Here is a 24,361-nt window from a genome sequence, read left to right as displayed (position 1 = left end):
ATTTATTAAATATTAAAAATATAAAATAATTTTAACTACTCAAATTTATTAATATTTAATTAAATTAAATTTTTTGTATATTATTATTAAGTTTATAATTTAGAGTAGAGCACGAAGAAGAAAATTGAGAATGATGCATATTAAAAAATTATTATTTCAAGAGTATTTCTATCCAAAATTGTAAGAATTGTTTATTACTTAAGAAATTAGAAGTAATGACATTCTCATCATTTTAACTTAAAAATATTACTGTTTGTAATAAGTTATTATTTAATAATGATTTTTTCCGTGAATCAAATATAAAAATACAGTTTCGGAAAAGATCAATCAAACACTCCTAAGGATACGTTTGGTTCACGGAATGTAAGATTATCAGTGGGAATAAAAGATTACCAGGGAATAGAATTACTGGGAATGTTGTATTTTGTGTTTGGTTGGTTTAGCAGGAATGTAAGATTACTGTGTTTGGTTAAAGTAATAAAAGATTATTGGAATGTATATTTGACCAAATTGTCCTTATATATTTGTTTTTTTAACAAGTTGAAAAATATTATATATTTTCTTTAAAAAATTTAAATTCATAAAATTTATATAATTTTTTTTACAAAATTAAAAATATAAAAAGGTTTAATGAAATAGTAAAATTTTATTTTAACCCTTGAACTTCATAAAAAATTTGTATTATAGTTTTTTTTAAATCTAAAATAATTTAAAGACAAATTTATAATTTAACATTCGTCGAATTTTTATTATTCAATGACAGAATAAATATATTTTTTAAAGAAAAAAATTTAAGTGCATTTTAGTCCAAAATACCGTAATCCAACAATACCTAAGGAAATGGATAATGACATTCCCGGTAATATATCCCAAAAAATTCACTATTGGTAATATAAGATTACTGGGAATAACATTCTTGACCAACCAAACGGTGAATGTGATTTATTCCATGAAATCTAACATTTTCCCAACCAAACACACCCTAAGAAGTTCTTGAATTCTTAACCGGTCGCATCGTACTAATTATCTCATTATTTTAAAAAATATTTGTGTTTAATTACTACCTTGAAAAATGTTCAAGATTCCCCCTACAATGTAAATGTCATTATAGAACACTAGACGCACTCATAAGCTGATTATTGAACAAAGTAGGCTTGGAGCCCAAATGAGCATATGCCTTGAAAAACTGAAACTTTATCGAGAGAAGAATAAAATTTGATTTAATATGTTTTAATTTTAAATTACTTACTTTAGTTTAATTCTTTTAAATTCTAAGTTTGAATTTATAAAATTCCACAAGTTAAATTTTAAATTTTCCATTTTGATCTTTAAGTATACAATTTGATTCTGTGATTTGATTCTCTTCTTTGTTTATTCAATATCTTTATTGTTTTAAGTTTATTTTTTATAAAATTTGAATCACTTTAAAATATAATTAAAATACATTTATAATTCCAATTTAGTTTTCTGTTAACATTTTTTTTTAAATTTAATCTCTCAACTTTATATTCAATTCGGTCCTTCAACTATAACTTTTTACAGTTTCTTTTTTCATAACAATTTCTTAATGCTTTATTCTCAAAATCAATTCTTCTCAAACTAATATCATGGATTTAGTATTATATAATTTTACATGATATTTAATTTATTAAATAGCATTAAAAAATTTATGTATAAAGAATATGAAACAGTGCATTTACATTATATGTATATATATGATTAAAAGAAGTTACTTAAATTAAAATTAATCAATATCATAGTATTATAAACAATTATATTTTGAACTAATATATTCCTCGTAGTTGTCTTCATTTTTTATATTATCATTATATTCTTGTGTATTTTCATTACACTATATATTTTAATTGTATAAATATAAAAAAAAAAACACATGAATCAAGTGATATTAGTAGTTAAGATATAGTTATTATTTATAAAAATTTCAGGTTTGAGAATGACATCTTTTGAGGTATTTTAACATTCAATATTAAATGATTAAAAATCTTTCGAACACATATTATTTTATAATCGGCTAATATTAATTAAAAAAATAAAAAAGGTAAACTACATAGTTGGTCACTAATATTTGAGTAAGTTTTCGTTTTTCACTGAAATTTCAAAAGTAACAAATCGGTCGTTGATGTTGTCGATTAGTTACCAAATGTTCATAACAGTCATTAATAGACGTGAAGGAAAACATAGTTGACGCATTAACTGTTTACATGAACGGCGTTAACTGCTTCGTTATAATAGTGGTCCAGTAACACGTCTACAAGAACATTGAAATATTTAAACTTCAAATGAAGCACATTCTATGATTGAATTCTGCAAGTTCTTTAGCTAATAAAGGTTGGTGTTCTTTGTGGTAGGTTGGTAGCTAGTCTCAGATTACATTAAAAAAAAAAACTTTAGTCCCCTCTACTTTTAATCCCAAATCGATCCAATCCCTGGAACTGAAAATGACATAAAATGCAAGTAAAACACAGCATATAAGGGGGGGGGGAATATTGATCACCGATGAAATATCCACCTACAAAGATAAAAAAAAGATTGTACCTTGGGTGGAAGAACAGTTGCAGTGAGCCTTCTCACATCCCATAGTGTCTACAGGGGCATCTTCTGGTAAGAAATATCAGGAATACATGCTGAGACAAGAGAAGAAGCTATTTGGCTTGGGGTTGTATGTGAAGCTTTGATCCTGTTTCAAGCTTTTGCAGTGAAGTATTGAGGATTCACCCACAGAATTGTCATTGGTGCTGAATATGAGCTCAGCTTGGCAGGACACAATCATCACAATGAAGAAAGGTGGAGCTTCCAATTAGAGCTGCAGAGGGGATAGAGTTTCACGATTCCCCCCCCTTAATTTTTAGGTTTTCAAAGATGTTATACACCATATTTTCTACTTTACCACCAACAAGATTCTCACTTTGTGCAGAGGTACCAGAAGAAAATTGATTTATTAGATCGTAAGATGAGATTCACAAATAAGGTGGAAGTGCAGAAATCTACAAAAATTCCCTTACTGACCATTTCTATAAAAAGTGGAACGGCCTTTGAGATACAATTGTTGAGAAGAAATCCCTAGATCATCAGATTATAGCAGCAGCTACCAAGCAAACAATCATTATAGTATATGTGTAGACATTAGGTTTTAAACCATTGACTGAGAATTCCTGAAATAATTTCTTCGCAGCTTCAATATGCCCAGTTTTACAAAAGCCATCAATTACAATACTCTAAGAGTCAATATTACGTTTCAACTCATAGTTTTCATTCACTCAAGAAGAGATATGAATCAAAAACTCTAATTTAAGTCTAGGGATTGGGTTTTTATTTAAAGGAGAAGATGTGTGTCTCCAATGCGGCGGTCAACCTAATCAACCTCGTCCAAGTAAGTAGTTAATGCACTAACTGTGTTTTCTGTCACGCCTGTTAACACGATTATTACGTTGAGTGATTATTTTGTAACTAATCGATAACCGTAGTGACCAATTTGTTATTTTTAAAACTTCAATGGGGAAAATTTAATCAAATATTAATGAACAAATGTATAGCTTACCCTAAAAAAACTCTAAGTCTGGCAGGAAATCCAACAGTTACAACCTAATCCATTAGCCCAAATACCAACTTAGACCTAGACCACAAAACACTAAACAAATGAACAGGTTTGTGTATTCAAACGGTTAATTTGATCATCGATCGAACTAAATTAATATTTACTGAATTAATAAAAAAAATTGAAAATATTAACCAAACTAAACTTTGTTCGGTTAATTCGGTCGGTGGCCGAATTAACTGAATTTTTTATAATTTCTTTTAATTAGATTAATTTAAGTTTAATAGAGGTATTTTAATTTAAATTAAAATTTAATTAGGTCTTGATAACTTCAAGGGTCTAATGTGATTAAAAAACAATCGAGTCTTAATTTCTAATGGATTTTAGTTTAAAATATGTATTTAATATATATAATATTTCATATTTTTTATTAATTAATCGATTTCGAATCAAACTATTTATTAAACGAAGAATAAAAAATAACCGTTTTTCAAATCAAACTAATTCAATGACCGATTGTTTTAATCGAATTAATTTAATTCGAACGATTAATTCAACTAAAGCTGAAAAAGTAAATCACCCCTTTGAACAAACATCATCGGTTAAGGGACAAAAATACCAACTTACAAGCTAAAAGCCTAATAATACGAAACATGTAACGTGGTAAACAGAACACAATCATGCTTCCTGAACCATGAACCAGTGACAAAACCTATGCCAACCATAAATGTGAACATAAACAATCGAACCAAAGCATAAGCATGATTGTACCATTCATATTGTAAGAACTCAAAATGGAGATATTTTTTTCTTTGATTGGTCCATATAAAGAAGGGAGTAAAATTAAAAGATACAAATATATTTAGGGATGAATATTTAATTTGATTCAATTCTACATAATCCTTATACTATTTTTAAAATTTCGGTTTTGATTTGAGATTTTTTAAAGGATAAGTTCTAGTAGATAGGGGAGTTCAATTGGTTAATTCGGTTAATCGACCGAATAGAATTATCTAAAATCTATTAACCGATTTTTTTTCCTTTAACCGAACCGATTTTTTTTCAAACAAAAATTTAAGCGAACTAAACTAAATTCGGTTAAATGCTCGGTTAATCAAAATTTATAAATAATATATAATATATATTAAATATCTAATATTTTGACTTATTCGATCGGTTAATTCGGTTAAAAATGAAATTTGAAAACCTCTAAAGCTAAATAAAATATAAATAATATATATAATATATTAAACTTTTGATAATTTCGGTTAATTCGATTAATTAACCTCGAACCTAATTAACCATCGAAATTTGAAAAAAATTATTCTTTGCATTTCGGTACAAAAGAAGACTGTTAAATTCATTAAAGATAATCTTAATTCTACAACTTGACATTATCTTTTAATTTTTACGTCATCACCATATTATACAAGTTGGTTTGCATCGAAGAATTCTGATTTTTCATCCTAAGGATTCATATCAACATTTTTTACCTAACTTTCTCAAATATATGATAAATCGAACGGAAACCATGATCCGTTTACAACTACAATGTTCAATTTTCAGTAAACCCGGTAGAAAAAAGAAACCAGCCTTTTGACCAAGACAAACAATTTACAATCCCGGGACAGAACTGTACTCACTGTAAATATCGGCGATCCCGGAAGCTGCCCAGAGCCGCTGATTAAACTCCTCCTGCAACTCATCCGGCACAAACGGTGTCCTACACAGCGGACACGTTACCTGATCATGGTCCATCCAACGATCCAAACACGCCCTATGGAAAACGTGCCTACAGTTCCTCAACCACCTGATCTCTTCCCCTTTTTCGAACTCGTGCAGGCAAACGGCGCAGCTATCCGGCGGATCCCCTTTCACCACCACAAGCTCCTCGTACTTTATAACCGGAAGGACTTCTCGGATCAGGAGGGCGGATACCGGTGGCTTCACGACCGTCGTTCGGGTAGGATTTTCCGGCCATGCGGTGTCCGTTTCGATGAAATCGGAAAGTCCGAGGTAGTTGAAAAGCGAAACGATTAAATACCGGATAAAACCCAGAAATGAAAGTGCGTGAACGACAATTTTTGGCAAGAAGAAAACTTCACTGTAAACAACTGGAAACCCCATGCACAGAAAAAATGAATTAAACAAATAGAACCGGAAATATATACGGAAATCTCAGTTCTGCGTATTTATAAATTGAAAGGAAAAAACGAGAGAGCTCAGAGGAAGAGAGGAGATGAAGCATATGTTATTTTCGGCTACGAAACGAAGTACATATACTAAAAGTCTGACTGATAGAGTCACCGGCTGTGACGTAGATGATCGATTTTTATTGGTTGGTGAGGTAAGGTTCATCAGTGTAGCAGCGAAAGTAGGAGAAAACGATTCGACCGCGTTTCAGGTTAGTCTTTATATTATTGAGGAATCCATGAGAAAATGGCAGCCGTGTCACGTGGCCTAAATGGAAGGAGTGAGGAAGTGAGTGAAACGCGGGGTACACCTAATCACCAATAATATAATAACATTATATGTATAAAGTTCATAAAATAATAGATAAACTACATCAATAAGAATTTTCAAATTTTATAAATTTTTTAATTTATTGGAATATTATAAAACAATTACTTTTATTTTAATATTTTAAGTAATTAATAAAAAAAGATTACTCCATAAGATATTGTTGTTTATCTCATTTGAATATTGAGATACTTACGAAAATTTTAAAAAAATACAATGATTTAATTAATTGGGTAAAGTATACAAATGAGCTCCGACTATATTGTATTGCTTTATTAAGTTTTTTTACTGTTAAAAGTTATAAAATGATCATCCGATTATAGAATGTTACTTTATTAAATTCCTCGACTATTCAACATGTTTCAAACTTGTTCTTTTCCGTTAAAAAATTGGCAATTATCTAAGTTGGACATTAACATGATGACTATATATAATCGTTTAAGATTATAGGATCAGATTTTATCATATCACAGCCAATAAGTTAGCGTTCAGTTCATAAAACCATTATTTTTTAACGAAAAAAGAGCGAGTTTCAAACATAATAAATAGTCAGACGATCATTTTATAACTCTTAATAGACAATGGATTTAATAAAGTAATATCCTATAATCGGGTGACTATATTTATACTTTGTCCTAAATAATTATAGTTAAATATATCGTAAATTATTAAACATTATCAATTAATATTATATTATTTTTTGTTTAAAATTATAAATGTAATCACTATTTAAGATGAGTAGACAGTGAGTGACATTTGGACCACTAACGACACGATATGTATTGAAATGCACTACTAGTACTATTCATTGGTGAAATAAACATCCAACTTATGGTCAATTTCCGTGTACAATTGACTATATTCGAAACATCCAATTGGTTTTTTTTTTATGTATTATTAAATCTACCATGTGTTTTTGAAGGATAGTATTCTTTGTATTCTCCCCACTAATTATTAAACATTAATGTCATGAACAACATGATTTAACTTTAAGCAAACCCCAAAGATGATGTGATGGTAAGCTAATTTAAATTTAAGTCCCTGACATCATTATCGAGGAGAATATCATACGCGTCACACATAAATAATAATTCGATGTTACTCAAGTCATTCTCAATTTTTTAAACTAAGTTTTTTCTTAATATTTTATGTCATATTCTTCTTCTTCTTTTATTTTGTTTAGTCGAGTATGATATCAATCTTAATTTTTATTATTTCTCTTAATTTTTTATACTATATAATTTATTTTCATTTTTTCTTTATTTTTTCTAATTTTGAATAAGAATATATTCTAGTAACATGTATTTTCTCTACTCTTGTAGTATTATTGATGAGTGATTGATTTAGTTATTATTTTATCTTTAATTACTCCTTATTGATTACGTAATGTTGTTGATTTGGGCAATTTTATTCATTTTCTGTACAATACATTAAATTCCAGAAATAGTACTAAACATGAGAAATTTTATGTTTTAATTTTCTAAAGTCAAAGATAGATTAGTGGGCATGACTTTAGACATGATGATGTGTGACGTGACAGCTTTTAGAAAGTCTAGTCACCAACTTCCAGAATGTACAATCAACATTCTAGAAGGACAGGCGGATAATTAAGGTTGAGGTTAAATTTAAATTAAGAATTGTCATTTGTTTTTAAGATGTTATTTGAATATTTTTGTAATTTATCTTTAGTTATTTTTACTCCATTTCTAGGATTTTAGATAGCTATAAATATAAGCTTGAAAAATATTCCAAATTAGTTTTATTCTTTGCTTTCTTTATTTTATAAAATTTTCTTATTTTCTTTTCTTTCGTTTTCACTTATAATTTTTTATTTACTTTCTTTTAAAAAAATGTTAAGTATGATTTCTATCATACTTAGCTAATTTGCTCATAAGTCAAAGGCTGAAGTGATGACTCAATTCCGATCGTGAGAATTAAAAAACACCAAATAACTTCGGGTTAAATTCTAAATTTTCTGTAAACTTGAAATTGGCAATCGACCTTTCCTTTAAAAAATCTTTATGCTTTCAAATTCAAAAAGAGCTCATTAATTTGATTGTTGTTTCGATTTAAAGTTGAGATGAAGAATCGACTGGTAGCAAGTTCTACTTCATGGGAACACACTTAGAGGCGGTCCGCTAAGAGAAATTGAGATCAAACTTGATTCTCATTGAAACAACATAGTCTGAGTCGAGTTTTTTCAAAACTTAAACTTAAATTGGTGTTGACGATGATAGTCATAGTTAATACAATTAAGGACTGAAATCCAAAGATTGATTTTGGATTGTCAGTTTACCAGAGATAAAAACAAATTACAATGGTTGAGCTTTGTAGATTATAATCAATATTAATCCGGAATAAAAATCATTTTCGATGATTAATTGAAATTGAGGCAAAGCGAGACTTGAAGCGATTTTACTTAATTGGATTTCTTTTTAATTTTACTTTCATCAAATTTCTTAGATTTTATTATTTTTTATTCTTATTTACTTTCAACCAAAATCTTCCCATACTTTTTATCTTTATCGCCAAAAATCCAAATAAAAAATCTTCTACATCAAAATTTTCGAAGTCTCTGCGTACCAATCCTTCATTTTTTTACTATGTTTATTAATTTTTCTTTTTAAGATTAAGGATAATTTATTTGACAGTACACGACGTTTGTCAACGATTCTTTTGATTTTTGATACATTTTTACATATATTTGCGGTCGTTTTGATGCTCGCACAAAGATCTTTGACACACTTGTTTTCTGATTGGGTTGTCGTACGTCAAATATAACCAGATCTCATCTTTGGTAAAATGTTGTTTGCCAATATAATCAGAATTGTTTAACAAAACAACATGTCAGATAGTTTAATTCGCTTCTTACTCCTTTATCACTTCGAAAAGTCATCATTTCAAGAGAATATTTTATTTTTCTTCGTATTTTTTATTTAATATTTTTGTTTTTGTTTTATTTATTTTTTGATAATATTGTCTCCATTTTTCTCTCTATACTTAGGTGCGTTATAATTTTAATTTCTACTTTTATTTTTATTAATGAAATCCAGTTTTCATTTTTAAACAAATGTTAATGAACTTAAAGAAAAGTTAGTGGGAATAATAAGGCTTTATCTCTTAAAATGGTAAAATTATATATAATTTTTAAAAATATATAAAATTATAAATTAATACGTAAAAGAATCTCATTTTGATCCTTGAAACTTTTATTGATTGAAATAAATTACTTGTATTATAATTAATGATGTGTGCATTATTTTACAACATACTAATATGCATTATTTTTTATAGAAAGTCGATTATTTTATTAAAAATTAAAAATATCCAGAATCACAATGAAGATTTATAAGCATAACCGTAAATGTAAACTAAATTATAATTAAAATATTTTTCTATAACCATTGACACAAAAACTAGCCACCTAGATCAAACAAGAACCAAAGAAGGAAAAGGTTAAAAAACCTAACCAAAAAGCTCGAATAAAATAAAGATACGATCAAATCCGACTGCATCGGTAAACGAATTACAAAAGGGGAAGAATCTATTGAAAGACCGCAAACCAGAGTCAAGCAACGTGAGAAAACTATTGACGAACACAAAACACGTATCTAAATCAATATGAGGATCTAAATAAGTGAAGATTAGCATGATAACAAATAAGTATCATCTTGATCAGTCATAACGATGTCAAACACAACCCTAAGAAAAAATATAAACGAAAGTAACGGTCAAACAACCAAAAACTACCAAAACGCATAGATAAACATGTCACAAAGACAGTGATAAATGTATTATAAAGACAAACTTGTTCTTATTAAAAAAACTAAAAAAAGAACAAAGAGAAAATACAACCTGCGATCGACAACCAACGTTAAAATCAGTATCGCCTTCAGCTAAACAAAATAAAAAAAAGGTAATTTGATATAAGTAGATGTGCTATAAGCCTATACTATAACACAAATGTGATAATAGTATGGTTCTGTTTGATAGACAATAATTGATTTTTTTGGAAAATAATTTATGTAAAATGGATTACTTGAAAATTATTTTACGTAAAATGAATTACATGAAAACTATTTACGTAAAATGAATTACCTAAATTTGTTTACGTAAAATGAATTACATGTTCTGGAAAATAGTTATCGAAAACTATTTTACGGTGTTTTGATAATATTGTGTAAATCATTTTCACAAATTGTTTGATACAATATAATTAATTTTATAGAAAATGATTTGCGTACAATGAATAAAGTTCTGCTCGGTTAATATTTTTTAAAAAAAATTGATTTGATTAACGATTAAATAAAAAAATTCAGTTAATTTTGTTGGTAATTCAATTAATTAGGTGGCCGAATTAACTATTTAAACACTCTTAATTTTTGTTATTAGTATTTTATTAATATAATACTAAATTATCAAACATTTTATATTATTATATTGTATTCGAGTACATATTAATATAATATTAAAACTATAATATTATTAAAATTATATTATAATAATATCACATATTTTAATAATTAATTTTTATTAAAATTTTATTAAAATATTAAATAAATAAAATAATATATATTTTTTAAATGCTTATATTTTGGAGTGAAAAGTTAAGAAAATATTTTACAAAAAATTAGATGATAGAGTATTTTATATAAAATACAGAGGAACTAGACAAAATGAATTACATTAGAAAAACAATTAAGGCTATAAAATAATAAAAAATATTTTTCCACTATCAAACACACACCCAGATTTGTATTAAATAGAATGACCAACGAGATTTGACTGTTAATTTTTATATATTACAACTACTGACCTTCAAAAGTCGAAAGTGCTCGGTAAGCCCTACTAGCTACTTGTAACACTAATATATCATAAAGCCAGTGGAATTTCAATCTTACAATATTTATGTTTCGATGTCTGACAATTGTAGTTTGGTTTGCTTTGGAGAAACTTCATGAACATCCATCGGCAGTTTCGACCACGCCACGGTGTCTACCGTATTCTTCCTCCGGTGCATGATCGCCGAGAAGCTCAGCAGCAAACATAAAAGCGCAATCAAGGGAAGCAGATTGCCAACAATTCTTCTCGGCCAGCACTTCAAAAGCAGCTAACGTGTGACGAAGAGAATAAATTAAGATGCAAAGAGAGTAACGCAAAAAGGATTGGGCGGAGAGAATAAGACGGACAAGTGTTATGCAGAAGAGAGAATTTTAAATTCATACGAGTGTAAAATGGTTTAGGTTTAGGAGAGTTTGGTTGGTCAACAGATTCATTGAAATGGACTAACATGTGAACCAACACACACGTAGGCTTCCAAAAGCTGTGTTGATTGTTGCCTGTCAACGCCGTGATATGTACAACATATAGAAAAGTAAATGAAAAACAGGCAAACCAGGTGAAATCCCGGTTCCTTGGTGACGGGAACACCGAGCTGCGCCATGCAGGCGTGAACCCGATCATCGGAGCCGTACAATCCCGGTATCTCTGTATACAACGGTCTTGCACTTTCTCTAGTGCTTTAGCCAGGGGGTAGCTGATGGCGAACCCTCCTCCGCCGTAAGCCATCCCGTGGGAGAAATTAATTTTCTGCAAATGACTCTCCGACGAACTGCCGATCTAATAAAACTGATTAAGATCGTATTTAGACAAAACCCGAACCAAATTATCGGGCACAAAGAACGTATCATCGTCTCCCATAACAAACCATCTCACATCTTCCAAGCCCAGCCTTCGAGTTTCCGATACTATGCGGGATATCCTTATAGCAGACCGGTGGCCTTTCGGCGGAGACTATTCTCGGCGGTAAAAGGTGGTCATCGGTTCCGCTTTTAACACCCTTGTCTAACCAGACGACGCCACGCATTTGCCGAGGATTCCGCCACAGTTTGATGTAATTCTTACTTTGATCCCATAACCCAGCCGAGGCCGCAATGCCGATAACTATATGGTGAAGGGTTGTTTTCTCTGTGGAGTTGGGTTTGGGAGATGAAACGGGCGGTGGAGCTATGGATAAGGATTTCTCTCCGCCATTAACAGGAACAACTTTGATGATGTTCGGTTCTTTGTTCCGAGCATCCGAGAAAATTACCGTGTAAAATAAGCAGAGAACGGAAATCAAAAGGAGGGAAGAAAGGACAAGCTTGGGATAAGTCCAGGAAACAGTGAAATGGTTTCTCAAGCTTTGATCGCATGGAAATTTGTCTTCAACCTTTGAGATTGTTTTTCATGGTTGAACCTTGGAGGGTTTTAAAAAAAAAAATCTGAAATTGGATTTTCTGGGTGTTTGTGCCTATGAAAATCTAAGGGCCGATTGTTAGCCGCTTAATAGTACCATTCAGGTTTGTTTTGTACTTTTTAGTGATTTAGTAGTGATTGATTTAATAAAATAGTGATGAATGATTCAATACAGAAATATATTCTGAATCATTCAGAATTATTTATCAAATAACATGTCACATTCAATGTTAAATTATTTAAAGTCTCTAAATCATTCAACGCTTAATGTAAACAAACCGTTCCTAAATCTAGATTCCAAACCCTTAACTCTATCTAAAGGGAACATGGATTTTCCGTATGGAAATCTATGTGCAGAGGAATATTTGAGGTAACATAAACGTTAACAGAGGTATTTTCAGTATATAATTTAATTTTTTAATATCTATATATATATATATATATTATTTTACTAAATTAATTATAATTGTATAAATATGTTTATATTTAATATAGTTGGTTACAAAATAAAATAAAATGACAAAAAATATATAGTTGAATGAAAAAAGAGTCAGTTTTAAAACTATAACTCTCAATTTAAATTAATCCTTAAACTTTTAAATATTCTAATTTTATCCCAAAATTATCTCTCATTCTAAATTAATCCTTAAACTTTTTAACATTCCAATTTCATCTCCAAACTATGAATATCATTCTAAATTAATCCCTAAACTTTTGCATATTCAATTTTATCACCATAGTCATTCAAATATGTAATACATTTTAACCATAGTTTAACCATATAATAATATAACTTGGTCTAACAATTTTATTAACAAGAGATGTTATTAGTATACACGTATAATTTAGGATTAAATTGAAATATTTAAAATGTTTAGGGGCTAATTTAGAATGAAGATAATAATTTGGGGATAAGATTTAATGTTAAAAGTTTAAGGATTAATTTAGAATGATATTCATAGTTCAAGGATGAAATTAGAGTGTTTAAAAATTTAAAGATCAATTTAAAATAAAGATTAGAGATTAAAGATTAAAGATGTACGCTGCAATTAACTCCGAAAATAATCCATAAATGAGTGATGACGAGTAACTTAAAACCCCGATTTATGTTTCCTTTCCACTTTTAGGGTTTCTTCTCTCAATTTTTTTTTTGGTTTGCTTAGCTGAAGTCCTTATCTGCCGCCGCCTGTCGTTAGCAGCTGTTGAAGTATGGCTTTTGTTGCTTCTGCTGCTGCTTCATCAGGTGACATGGCCATGGACAATAAATGTGAGGTGGTATTCATCTCCTATCCTAGCATTGGCAACCTGATTCCTATCGTTGAATTCGCCCGCCACCTAACATGTCACGAATCTCGCTTTTCTGCTACCGTTTTTATAATCACCGTCTACCAAAGAGCCATCCTCAACCTCTACACTCAATCACTGTGGAACGCCGCCTCTCCTTCGGATCGTGTCAAAGTCATCCATCTCCCTACCGTCGTCGAACATCCTACTACTGATCAGTACCAATCTTCTATGGGTTACTTATCCCTCTTCATAGACAAACACAAGCCCCTCGTTAAGCATGCCATCTCCGACCTCCTCTCAACTACTTCGGTCGCTGCTCTCTTTGTTGACATGTTCACCACTTCCATGATCGACGTCGCCAATCAACTTAGCATTCCTTGTTATCTCTTCTTTGCTTCCCCAGCCAGTTTTTTGGGGTTTATGTTCCATTTGCCTGATTTAGACAGACAGCTTGCCGTCGACTTTGTTCAGTCTGACTCGGGACTAATCGTCCCCAAATTCTCGGCTGTTGAGTTGATCGTCCCCAGTTTTGCTAAACCCTTGTCCCCTAGCTTGCTGCCCACCTCGGTGCTAAAGAGAAACAAGGACGGTTATTTCTGGTACTTAGAGCACGCTCGTAGGTACAATGAGACCATGGGCATTGTAGTGAACACGTTTCTCGAACTGGAGCCCCATGCCATTGACTCGATCTCCTTTAATGGGTTTCCCCCGGTTTATCCGGTTGGTCCAATTATTGATCATGCTGGAGCTGCTCAATGGCATCCGGATGGAGCTAAACAGGATTCCATAATGAAATGGCTTGATGATCAGCCTCCATCTTCAGTGGTGTTCCTATGCTTCGGGAGCATGGGGAGTCTTGAGGTATCCCAGTTGAGAGAGATTGCTTTCGGGCTGGAGCATTCCGGGTATCGTTTCTTATGGTCCATTCGCAAGCCACCTGAAGGTAAACTGGATCTCCCAGGGGAGTACACCAATGTAGGGGATGTTTTGCCGTCGGGGTTCTCGGACAGGACAGCCGGGTTGGGGCTCGTGTGCGGGTGGGTTCAGCAAGTGCGAGTATTGAGCCACCAAGCAATCGGAGGATTTGTGTCACACTGTGGGTGGAATTCCATATTGGAGAGCATATGGCACGGTGTTCCTATTGCGACATGGCCGGTATATGCAGAGCAACAAATGAATGCATTTGAGTTAGTGAAAGAGTTGGGATTGGGTGTTGAGATCAGGTTGGATTACAGGGATGGCAGTGATTTGGTGGCGTCCAACGAGTTCGAAAGAGCATTGAGGCATTTGATGGACCGTAAAGATGAAGTGAAGGCAAAGGTAAAGGAAATGAAGATCAAGAGTAGGATGGCATTGATGGAAAATGGTTCCTCATATAAATCTTTAGAATCCTTGATCCAGGAAATCAGCAGTAGAATACAAGGTCTCAAGTGAAATACTGAACAATTTAGTCCCATATCCAAGAAAAGCCTATATGATTCCCAGATGAATACATGGTCCAGCATCATCAGCTCAAGAAATGTGAAATGACTGTTGAACAAACTCAAATTCTATTAAAATAGTATTTTCCATGAGTCGTTTATCAATTTTCGAATCTCAGAAGGGACTGTTGAGTCCTACAACTTATATCGCAGCAAACCAGAGTCACTAGGTACACTTAACAGACGCACATACAAACACATAAATCTCAATCAATTGGGTCTGGGTTGAACTTTACACATTCTCTATGGATGAGTTCCTTAATGTTTTCTTCGGTAATAGATGGTTGCTCGAAATCAAAACTGAATGGCCTTGGGCAAACAGGCTCCACGTTGATGTCGTGAAAAGGTGCCAAGTAAGGGTGGCATAGAGCCTTGTCGACTGCAACAGACGATAAAAGGTTGTTAAGTGAAAATGAAGAAAAGGGATGATTTGGTTGGACGTACAAGCATTGTGTTAATAATTTCCCAATGATTGTTCAAATTCATCCACTATTTCTTTTACTTCGAAGTAGTGGAGAGAAATAAGCAACTCATAGTACCTGTAATGCGCCTATGGGGGTCGAAGATGAGCATCTTCTCAAGCAAATCAACAGCACCAGGTGACATGCTTGGAAATCTAGCAGCGAAGTTTTGCTTTGGATATTGCGGAAGCTGTCTAACATATCTTCTGGCATTGTCACTTCGAAGGAACCCAAGACTCAAATCATCGGGTGAACCTATAAGCTGTTTCAAGGACAAAGAACATTATGTCCAAATCCATCAAGATAAGCAAAAACTCTTGCAGACAGGAAACATATATATTGTCAATGAAGAACCGGCACTAATAAAAGAACATGCAAATAACGATCATGCAGGAACGTGGAGACCTGAATGCATCCGAAATTATGCATTTTGTATACAAAGCAAAATGCATCCGAGAAAAGGCTCCGGGACCGGACGAGCATACGGCTTTGTTTTTTCAAAAAGCTTGGGGAATTGTGGGGGGGGGGGGAGGTGATGGAGGCTGCTCTTTATTTCTTCAATACTTTGGAGCCTTTGAGGGGATTTAATGCAACTTCTTTTACTTTGGTTCCTAAGGTGGTTAATCCTAGTAGCGTTAAGGATTTCCGACCGATCTCGTGTTGTCAAGTTTTTTATAAATGTATCACTAAGGTCAAGGTGTCCCGTTTAACTAAGTAGTTGCCTGTGCTTATTTCGATGAGTCAGTCAACTTTTGTGAAGGGACGGAGTATCACTGATTATGCTCTTCTTGCGCAGGAATTGGTTAAGGAATATGGTAGGAGGGCTTTGTATGCTAGGTGTGCAATCAAGGTAGATCTGCAGAAAGCTTTAGATTTTTTGCATTGGGGGCTGTTGTTTTGTATTGGATCTCCTAGGTTCTCTATGGTTATTAATGGGGGTTTAGAAGGGTATTTTCAGGGTGCTCAGGGTGTCCGGTAGGGGATCCTTTGTCCCCATATATTTTTGTTAGTGATGAATATTTTGTCCAGGATGTTGGATGTTGCAGCAGCCAAGGGTGTGTTCCAATTTCATCCTAAGTGCAAACGGGTTGGCATTACTCATTTGAGTTTTACCGATGATTTATTGATTTTTTCGAAAGGGAATATGGACTCCGTGGTGGGTATTACGTGTGTTTTAGAAGAATTTTACAAAGTTTCTGGTCTGCAGTTGAATCCTTTAAAAAACGGCCATATACTCTTCGGGTATGAGTGATGAGGAGTTGCTGCATATTCGTGATATCACTGGGTTTAGGGTGGGGCAGCTTCCTGTCCGATATCTGGGGGTTCCGTTGGTCACTAGGAAGCTTACTGAGCGGGACTGTGCTCCTCTTTTGGAAAGGGTTGCCTCTCGGGTCAGTGGCTGGTCAGCTCTGTTTTTATCATATGCCGGGAGGTTGCAGCTCATTCAGGGTGTTTTATATAATATTCAGGCATACTGGTGTAGGCATTTTATTCTCCCAAAGGCGGTTGTCAAGCGTCTGGCTCAGTTATGCTCGAGGTTTTTTTGGAAAGGACGGGATCAGCAAGGTCAGGGAGCCAGGGTTAGCTGGGAGCTGATATGTAAGCCGAAGGATGAAGGGGGGCTGGGGCTTCGTGAGCTGGACTCGTGGAATGTTGCTAGCATCGTTCAACATGTTTGGGCTTTGGTGGTAAGGGCTGATTCGCTTTGGGTGAAGTGGTCAGAGGCTTATGTGCTCAAGGGGAGGTTGTTCATGGAGTTCCCTATCCCGAAGTCCAGTAGTTGGACTTGGAAGAAGCTATGCTCAAGCTGTGGCTGTTCAGTTTGTGGATCAAGGCTTGGGATGTTGGAGGGGAATTGGGAAGTATCAAGTGAAGTTTGACAAGCTATTCAAAGGAGGCGGGCAAGGGTGGATTGGGTAAGTCTTCTTTGGTTTCCTCTTCCAATTCCTAGAAATGCTGTTTTTGTTTGGTTTGCGTTGATGGATAGATTGCCAACTAGGGATAGGTTATTGCGATGGGGGATAGAGGTTGAGGGAAGCTGCTGCTTTTGTGGGGGGAGGGGGGTGGAGTCGAGGGACCATCTATTTTTTGGGTGTGGCTTTTCCAGGGATGTGTGGAGAGGAGTTTTGGATTTATGTCAGGTGTCGAGAGGGGTAGGTACTTGGGCATATGAGGTTATTTGGACGATCGCAAAGCTAAAGGGTAAAGCGTTCGTTTCGATTCTTCTAAGGATTGCTTGGAGTGCTTATATTTGCCATGTGTGGAAGGAGAGGAATTTCGGGATATTTGGGGGAGCTCAGAGGACTGCGCTGGAGCTGATTGGGGTGATTAAGGATGAGGTTCGGTTGCGTTTATAGGGGGTTGCTATTTGCTCGGGGGAGACAAATGATAGGTTGTGTATAGCTTGGGGTATTGCTAGATAATTTTTTAGTTAGCTTGTCCTGTTTGTTTTGCTGGCTGGATAATTTAGTAGTCTTTTGGGGTGCTTTGTTGATAGTTGTAGCAGACTGTGCTCTCTTTTTGTGTAATGAATTTTTTTGGCATTAATAAAAAATAAATGCATCCGAGAACCTATATAATGAAAGGGTCAACAGCAATGGACCATCCAGAGAGCCTCTGGCAGTTTTTTCGAAGATTGTAGAAAGCATACCTCTGTGATAAGCCTCAGCTGATGCACGTAGTCTTTGCCAGGGAAGAGGGGTTGTCTAGTCATGATTTCACCGAGTATGCAACCCACCGACCAAATATCGATTGCAGCAGTGTATTCAGAACAATTGAGAAGCAATTCTGGTGCCCGGTACCAGCGAGTAACTACGTACTCTGTCATAAAATCAGTTTCGGATGTAGTCCTTGCAAGCCCAAAATCTCCAATTTTAAGGTCACAATTCGCATTCAGAAGCAAATTACTGGGCTTTAAATCACGATGCAAAACATTTGCTGAATGTACATATTTCAGCCCTCGTAGAATCTGATATAGAAAGTACTGCAAGAGTAGCAGTGCAGAATCAACAATTGTTTCAGCTTCTAAGTTGCTAACAGAAAACGGATAACGTTTCTATCCAAGTATATTTAATCCAACAGCAAGTATTTGATACCAACCCGACAATGATCATCTGTCAACGATTGGTTAGATCGAATGATTTGATGAAGATCAGTTTCCATGAGTTCGTAAACAATGTAGACATCATTAAAGTTCTCCTTTAGTGGAGGCCGTATGATGTCTTTGATGGCGACCACCTGAAGAAGAAAAGGAATCTCATGTCATTAGCACCCGTATACAATTACGGGTCGATTTACATGAACAACATGTGAACGACAGAGCTAAGAGAACTCACATTCTCATGATCCATGTGACGAAGAAGCTTGATCTCTCGCAGAGTCCTCTTGGCATCAATCCTGTTGTCGAAAGCGTTCCCGATTTTCTTGATAGCAACCTCCTCCCGCGTCTCGGAATTCAAGGCAGCACTATGAAAAGGGAGGAGCAACAATGGCATCTTAGCTCGATATGGTTAATAAACTTATAGAGGAGTAAGCCTAATGAACAGAATTTTAGCTTCCTTTCAACCTCCTCAGGCAGCAAGTTGAGCTGTAAATTCATTTACTTCAACTGGGGCCTAAATTCGGCAGCTTAATTTCATTAGAAGCAAAACACAGCTGAATGTGCTATCGAAAGCAAGTCAAGAGTTCACTCATCTCACTCTCAATCAAAAAACACAGGGCTTAGAAGTATCAAGGTTCCGTCAAAACATGTAAACAACTTACTCGCAAAGCTATTTCATACCTTAAATTATCAAAAAACTATCATGTGAAACTTCAAGATGAAGATAAACCCAAATCATATCTTACCAGACAATCCCATTAGCACCGCGGCCGACGGGGCGAATGGGAGGGACGTATTTTCTGGAAACTTCGAATAAGCTACCATAAACGTTGTACTGAACGTAGCGTCCACCATGAGTTGGTATGCCTTTGATGCTGTGATCGCCTGACCAGATGCTGGGCTCTATCGACATGCTTTCTGGATCCGAATTTGAGATAACCCGGATCAAACTCGAAAACGCGAAGAGACCTTTTGCAGTGATAACAGCTCAAATTCAGAGAGAGGAATAAAAAGGGTAAGGAAATGGGTTCTAGATTTTGCGAGAGCGTGTTGGTAGGTGTAAAGTAGTGTTTTTCTTCCTTTGTTCTTTTCTAAAATTTTCTCTTTGGTTTTACCAGTAATTCTCATTTTCTCTGTCTCTAAATTTCTAGTCATGTGTGAACATTTTGAAGTGGGAAAGCTCAGTCTTCTCGTGAAGACTTCACCTTTCGAATAACACTTTTTTTTTTTAATTTTAAGGTACAACTACTTAATATAAGGGTAATAAAATATGCAATCGAAAACATTATAGAAAATATAATAATTTAGATTACGCGTAACTTAAATATTAACTTTTTTTTAATATTTTTCGAATGCAAATCTTCTTAAATATTAATAATATTTTAGGTTACAATCAAAAATTTAAAATGTTATATTTTTTATAATATTTTTTGTTGAACTGAAAATGTTATATTATTTATAACAGTTTCGATTATGTCTTTTCTTTACTTTATATTAAGCTTATATATAGTAAAATCTCCCCTTTTTATGACTTTGCAAGAAATTGTAAGGATTCTTTACAGGTTCTAAAATAATATTAATTTCCCACAATAAATTTGGAATCTGTTCTGCATTTTGGCATTTTCACTGTATAAGCCTATAAGATATACTTTCTTGTCTAAAGCTTGTCATAAACAAAGTTATTCGGAAAGAAGAAGAAGAAAAAGGTTGACATTCTCGTGTTCATATTCAAATACCCTTGGGTTTATATTTCAACTAAGCTCGACGTAATATCAAACTTTAAAACATTTAAATCTTTAACATTGAATTTCAAGTTGTGTATACATTTTAATATTAAAACATTAATATTGAAATACAACTTAAAATTTAAAATGTTTTATGTTTAATGTTAAGATCGATGTCCAACTTGAAATTGATATGATTTTTTTTTAAATTATTAGATAAATAAAAACTGATAATTGAAATTATTTTTTCATTACTTTAATATTCAAATTAATATTTGCAAAACAAAACATGTGAACATTTCTACAAGATTTGTCAAAGTCTTCATGGTCAATATTCTTCATTCCAGAGTTCTATAGAAAATCATGTCAAAGAAACTACTGGGTCAAGTCTATTCGAATTAAAATAAAACATTATAAATCGTATAATTTACGATGAAGCAGAATATCTCATGGCTTTCAAGATCAAAGCATGCCTGTGATGTCATTGATATATGTGGTCTGGCTCTGTATTTGCCACAAGTTGCTTCCTAATCCCTAACGTCGTCGTTTAATTCAATATTTTACTAATGATTAAATTAATAACTGATTAATTTTTTTTAAAAAAGTATTTTTTGTGACATGATAAAATATGCCTCTTACATACGTCTTGCATTTTCGACATTCCGCCCAACCATAACTCGTAGTTCCACAACCATTGAACCAAGAGCCAGCCAACGCTTAATAATAGCATCCAAGTTGGCTCGAGTCTTTTGACTGAAAAGCTATGGTCAAGGGCCAATCCACCTCATGGACGGTGGTCAGCCCATGAACTATTCTATCATACCATAGAATAGTACAAAGAATATCCCTTTCCCGCTTCACCACAAGTTGCAACTGCGACAATACTATCCACAGATTTAACATGCAAATCACAATATCACCAATATTGTTTTCCCAGTTTCATACGACTACAATAGATGCAACCCGAGGATCTTTTCTCAGAATTCAAGCCTGGGATCATTATAATACTATCCAATTTGCATGTCCACCTAATTTTTCACATAAAAAACATCCATACGGTTTAAGGCTGAGAAAAACTGCACAGAATTTATACCTCTTTTGGGAGCAAACACTAACGCATGCTATACATGTCAAGAATAGCCTGACCTGCAAAGGGAAAAGAGATTAGGAACACCGTAATAACGGATATCCTAGGGAAATGATGATCGATACAAATAGGAAGCAATCGTTTGCAAATAAATATTGGCCCTTTATATAGCATATGACATAGGATGGTCCGAATACATGACAGCAAACTATTTTAGTAACACTGACACACATCTTACAACTCACACAACACATACTTTCTTTACTCAGACAAGAATGTACATGGCTACTAGTTAGAAAACAGAAGGTCTCATACCTAAACCATCTGTATACAGAAGAATTTAGCTTCGATACATTCATGATTCACCTTGCAACTTGCTCGTCAAGATTTCTTCCTGTGACTGATTTGGGGACAGCACAACCTGCTCTTAGATCACAAAGCAAAGCATCACGCCCAGTCAAAACTATTTTGAAAAAGCCATCTACTACCATTGAAAGATTATCTAAACCTTGCGATAGTTTCTCTGCTGTATTCCTCATATCTGAAACAGAATTCTTGAATGTTTCACCTTCAGAAGGACTAAACCCATCTTGAAGGAATGGATACAATTTCTTGGAACAAGCATCGACGGCATGAAGTTCTCTAAGAACTGTAAATTCTCCGCAAGAAAATATATTTCTAATTTCTGTATTAACAGTTGTTTGCATATCAGAGAAAACTTGTTCCCATGGGAGCATAGCATAAACATGCAAATCTAACAAATTTTTGGTAGAACCAGAGAAAGCTGAAGCAAAGACACTACAGATATATGTAGTCACCACCTTAGCTCCATACATAGCACGCATCAAAACCTTCCCTTTAGCAGAGTTCTTCACCTTAGGCAAGCTCAATGACTCCACAAGTTTGTCCAGTATAGGACTACAACCTTCAAGTCTGGGATTTTTTGAACGAATGTGCTGTCTCCAGCTATCAAGTGAGGAACATGCCCGCAGGAATTGGTTCGGGGAGTCGGACTCCAACTTATGGAAGACACACTGAAGTAAGAGATGGCCTTGGTTGAGCCTTGTAAGTTCAGACGTAAAAGCAATACTAATATCGAGCAACTTTACACTTATCTCCAGGTACACATCTATCCATTTCTCATCCCAATCAGTCACAGGGAGCTCAAGATTGGTTATCAGGTTTTTTATGTCGCAGTGAATCTCGGAAAGCAACTCCATTGCTAATTTCATCCACGACAAGCTAAGGATGTCATTCTTGTCTTTAGGCACAAGTTTTTGCAGCCTCTCTGACAAGGCAGCCTCAAACGCATTCAATAAAGAAAGAAGTCCCGGAGGTAACTGAGAACCCTTAGGAGTACGGAAAGGATTTCCAAAATGGAAGAAAGGGCGGTGTGGTTCTTGAGGACGGCTCATTTTTTATGTATTTACTACAACATCCAGAAGAACAAAGTCAATCATATCACAAATAAAATACTTGATAAACTAAATCATGTTAATAATTCAATGGATTGTGACAGACATCAAACACCCCAAAGTTTCCATAAGTAATCATCTTTATAGTTTATACTATGCAAGCATGTTCATAACTTTAAAAGGGCATCATCCCCATAATATTTACAGACCATTAATTCCACCATCCGACAATAAAGGAATTCAATCCTATACCTTTGACCAATACCATACACAGCAGATCTAATCGCATAATACTTAATAAGCATAAAAACAATTGGATTAAACAAATAGCTGATGGCATAAACGACCATATATTCAAACACCAAAATATAACAAATACATGCAAAAGAAACGGTGTAACGATAAATCATGACAAATATATCTAGATCTCCTAGGTAGCCTGATTTTCTTTGTTTATCCATCCTATCTTGTCTTTATTATACATCTACATGATTTCCTCCATGAATACTACGAGAAACTTTATACAGAGAAACAACCAAGGCATTTCTACACAAAATAAAATAATTCTAAACCAAAAAGACTTCAAGGAAACCCTGAGAAATCACATCTTTAAAAGAAAAGCGTCAAAATCGAAATTCAAAACTCAGAAATCACATAAACTACAGCAGATCTGATGGATCTGAAACAAAAACAAAAACACAAGCATCCAGAAATATAAAGTAAAACAAATACAGAAGTAAACACAAAAAAAACTTACCTGAAGTTTAGATACTTAAACCAAACGAGCGATTAAACCAACCAGAAGATGTTATCCACGGATCTGTTAATAACGAAAGATAAAAACAAAATTATAAGCTAAATAGGTTTCAAACAACTAACCTCAAAAATGAAGAAAAAAATCGCAATTTCAGTAGAATCACAGACAGAAAAGCTAATTGGAAAAAAAAAAGGAAAATAGAGAGAATTTACCTGACTTGATACTGAATGGAATTTGGAAATTTCGAACAAAGCTGCAAATGCGAGGTGTATTTTCCGGCTTAGTTGAAATTTTATCTTTGGGAAGTAGTTGAGGATGAGGAGTGTTGATTCAATCACTGCCTGTTAGGCATGGTCGGTCACAGAATATATACGTGTAGGACAATGAATGGGGGAAATAAAGAATTCGGGAACGGGCTGGAAGAATCCCTTACCACCTATTTTGTTGCTTTTTGCTCTTTTTGTCAAATTTGTTGATATTATCAAAGGGCTTTTCAATGGGCCACCCGCCAGACGTCAGCCCTACTTCCACTTGTATAAAACCGCGCAAATCCAACGGATATAAATGAGCTGCATGATGCAAATGCTTCATGTTTCATAGTTAGCTGCAGGCTTTAGCAATAACCAATTTTTAAAGGTTTAATACTCAATTTACCTTTTAAAATATAACTTATTAGAAAAACTAATTATGTTAAAAATTTAAAAATGATTTAATATTAATTAATTAATAAATAAAT

The 24,361-nt window shown here is 33.8% G+C and overlaps 4 protein-coding genes and 1 pseudogene across 6 annotated transcripts; 1 reads left to right on the top strand and 4 right to left on the bottom strand.

The window, feature by feature from the left end:
* Positions 1–5,074: 5,074 nt before the first annotated feature.
* LOC120207206 (E3 ubiquitin-protein ligase RHA1B-like) lies at positions 5,075–5,786 on the bottom strand. The gene has a single exon (XM_039206729.1). It carries the CDS (start codon positions 5,681–5,683, stop codon positions 5,171–5,173), a length of 513 nt encoding a protein of 170 aa, XP_039062660.1. The 5' UTR covers positions 5,684–5,786; the 3' UTR covers positions 5,075–5,170.
* Positions 5,787–10,918: 5,132 nt separating this feature from the next.
* Positions 10,919–13,057, bottom strand: LOC120207136 (annotated as a pseudogene).
* A 388-nt stretch (positions 13,058–13,445) lies between these two features.
* On the top strand, positions 13,446–15,034 carry LOC120207135 (UDP-glycosyltransferase 43-like). Its single transcript, XM_039206650.1, has one exon. It carries the CDS (start codon positions 13,523–13,525, stop codon positions 15,032–15,034), a length of 1,512 nt encoding a protein of 503 aa, XP_039062581.1. The 5' UTR covers positions 13,446–13,522.
* Positions 15,035–15,133: 99 nt separating this feature from the next.
* On the bottom strand, positions 15,134–19,673 carry LOC120207204 (mitogen-activated protein kinase homolog MMK2-like). The gene is made up of 6 exons (XM_039206725.1): positions 19,389–19,673; positions 18,878–19,007; positions 18,642–18,779; positions 18,193–18,525; positions 15,621–15,804; positions 15,134–15,460 (listed from the first exon to the last, which is right to left on the bottom strand). Exons 1-6 carry the CDS (start codon positions 19,553–19,555, stop codon positions 15,288–15,290), a joined length of 1,125 nt encoding a protein of 374 aa, XP_039062656.1. The 5' UTR covers positions 19,556–19,673; the 3' UTR covers positions 15,134–15,287.
* Positions 19,674–21,240: 1,567 nt separating this feature from the next.
* Positions 21,241–23,943, bottom strand: LOC120207205 (protein BPS1, chloroplastic-like). 3 transcript variants are annotated; one of them, XM_039206728.1, is made up of 4 exons: positions 23,838–23,943; positions 23,626–23,688; positions 21,769–22,882; positions 21,241–21,512 (listed from the first exon to the last, which is right to left on the bottom strand). In XM_039206728.1, the coding sequence occupies exon 3, from the start codon at positions 22,866–22,868 to the stop codon at positions 21,816–21,818; it is 1,053 nt and encodes a 350-aa protein (XP_039062659.1). In that variant the 5' UTR covers positions 22,869–22,882; positions 23,626–23,688; positions 23,838–23,943; the 3' UTR covers positions 21,241–21,512; positions 21,769–21,815. The 3 variants fall into 3 exon arrangements, with proteins under 3 accessions (XP_039062659.1, XP_039062657.1, XP_039062658.1); XM_039206726.1 differs by lacking the exon at positions 21,241–21,512 and having other exon boundaries at positions 21,595–22,882; XM_039206727.1 differs by lacking the exons at positions 21,241–21,512; positions 23,626–23,688; positions 23,838–23,943 and adding an exon at positions 22,984–23,121 and having other exon boundaries at positions 21,595–22,882.
* Between the last annotated feature and the right edge of the window lie 418 nt (positions 23,944–24,361).

This window comes from Hibiscus syriacus, unplaced genomic scaffold (assembly GCF_006381635.1).
Source record: "Hibiscus syriacus cultivar Baekdansim isolate YM2019G1 unplaced genomic scaffold, ASM638163v2 tig00014370_pilon, whole genome shotgun sequence".
Classification (NCBI taxonomy): Eukaryota; Viridiplantae; Streptophyta; class Magnoliopsida; order Malvales; family Malvaceae; genus Hibiscus; species Hibiscus syriacus.
Note: the sequence above shows the minus strand (reverse complement) of the source record. Positions and strands in the feature narration are given on the sequence as shown.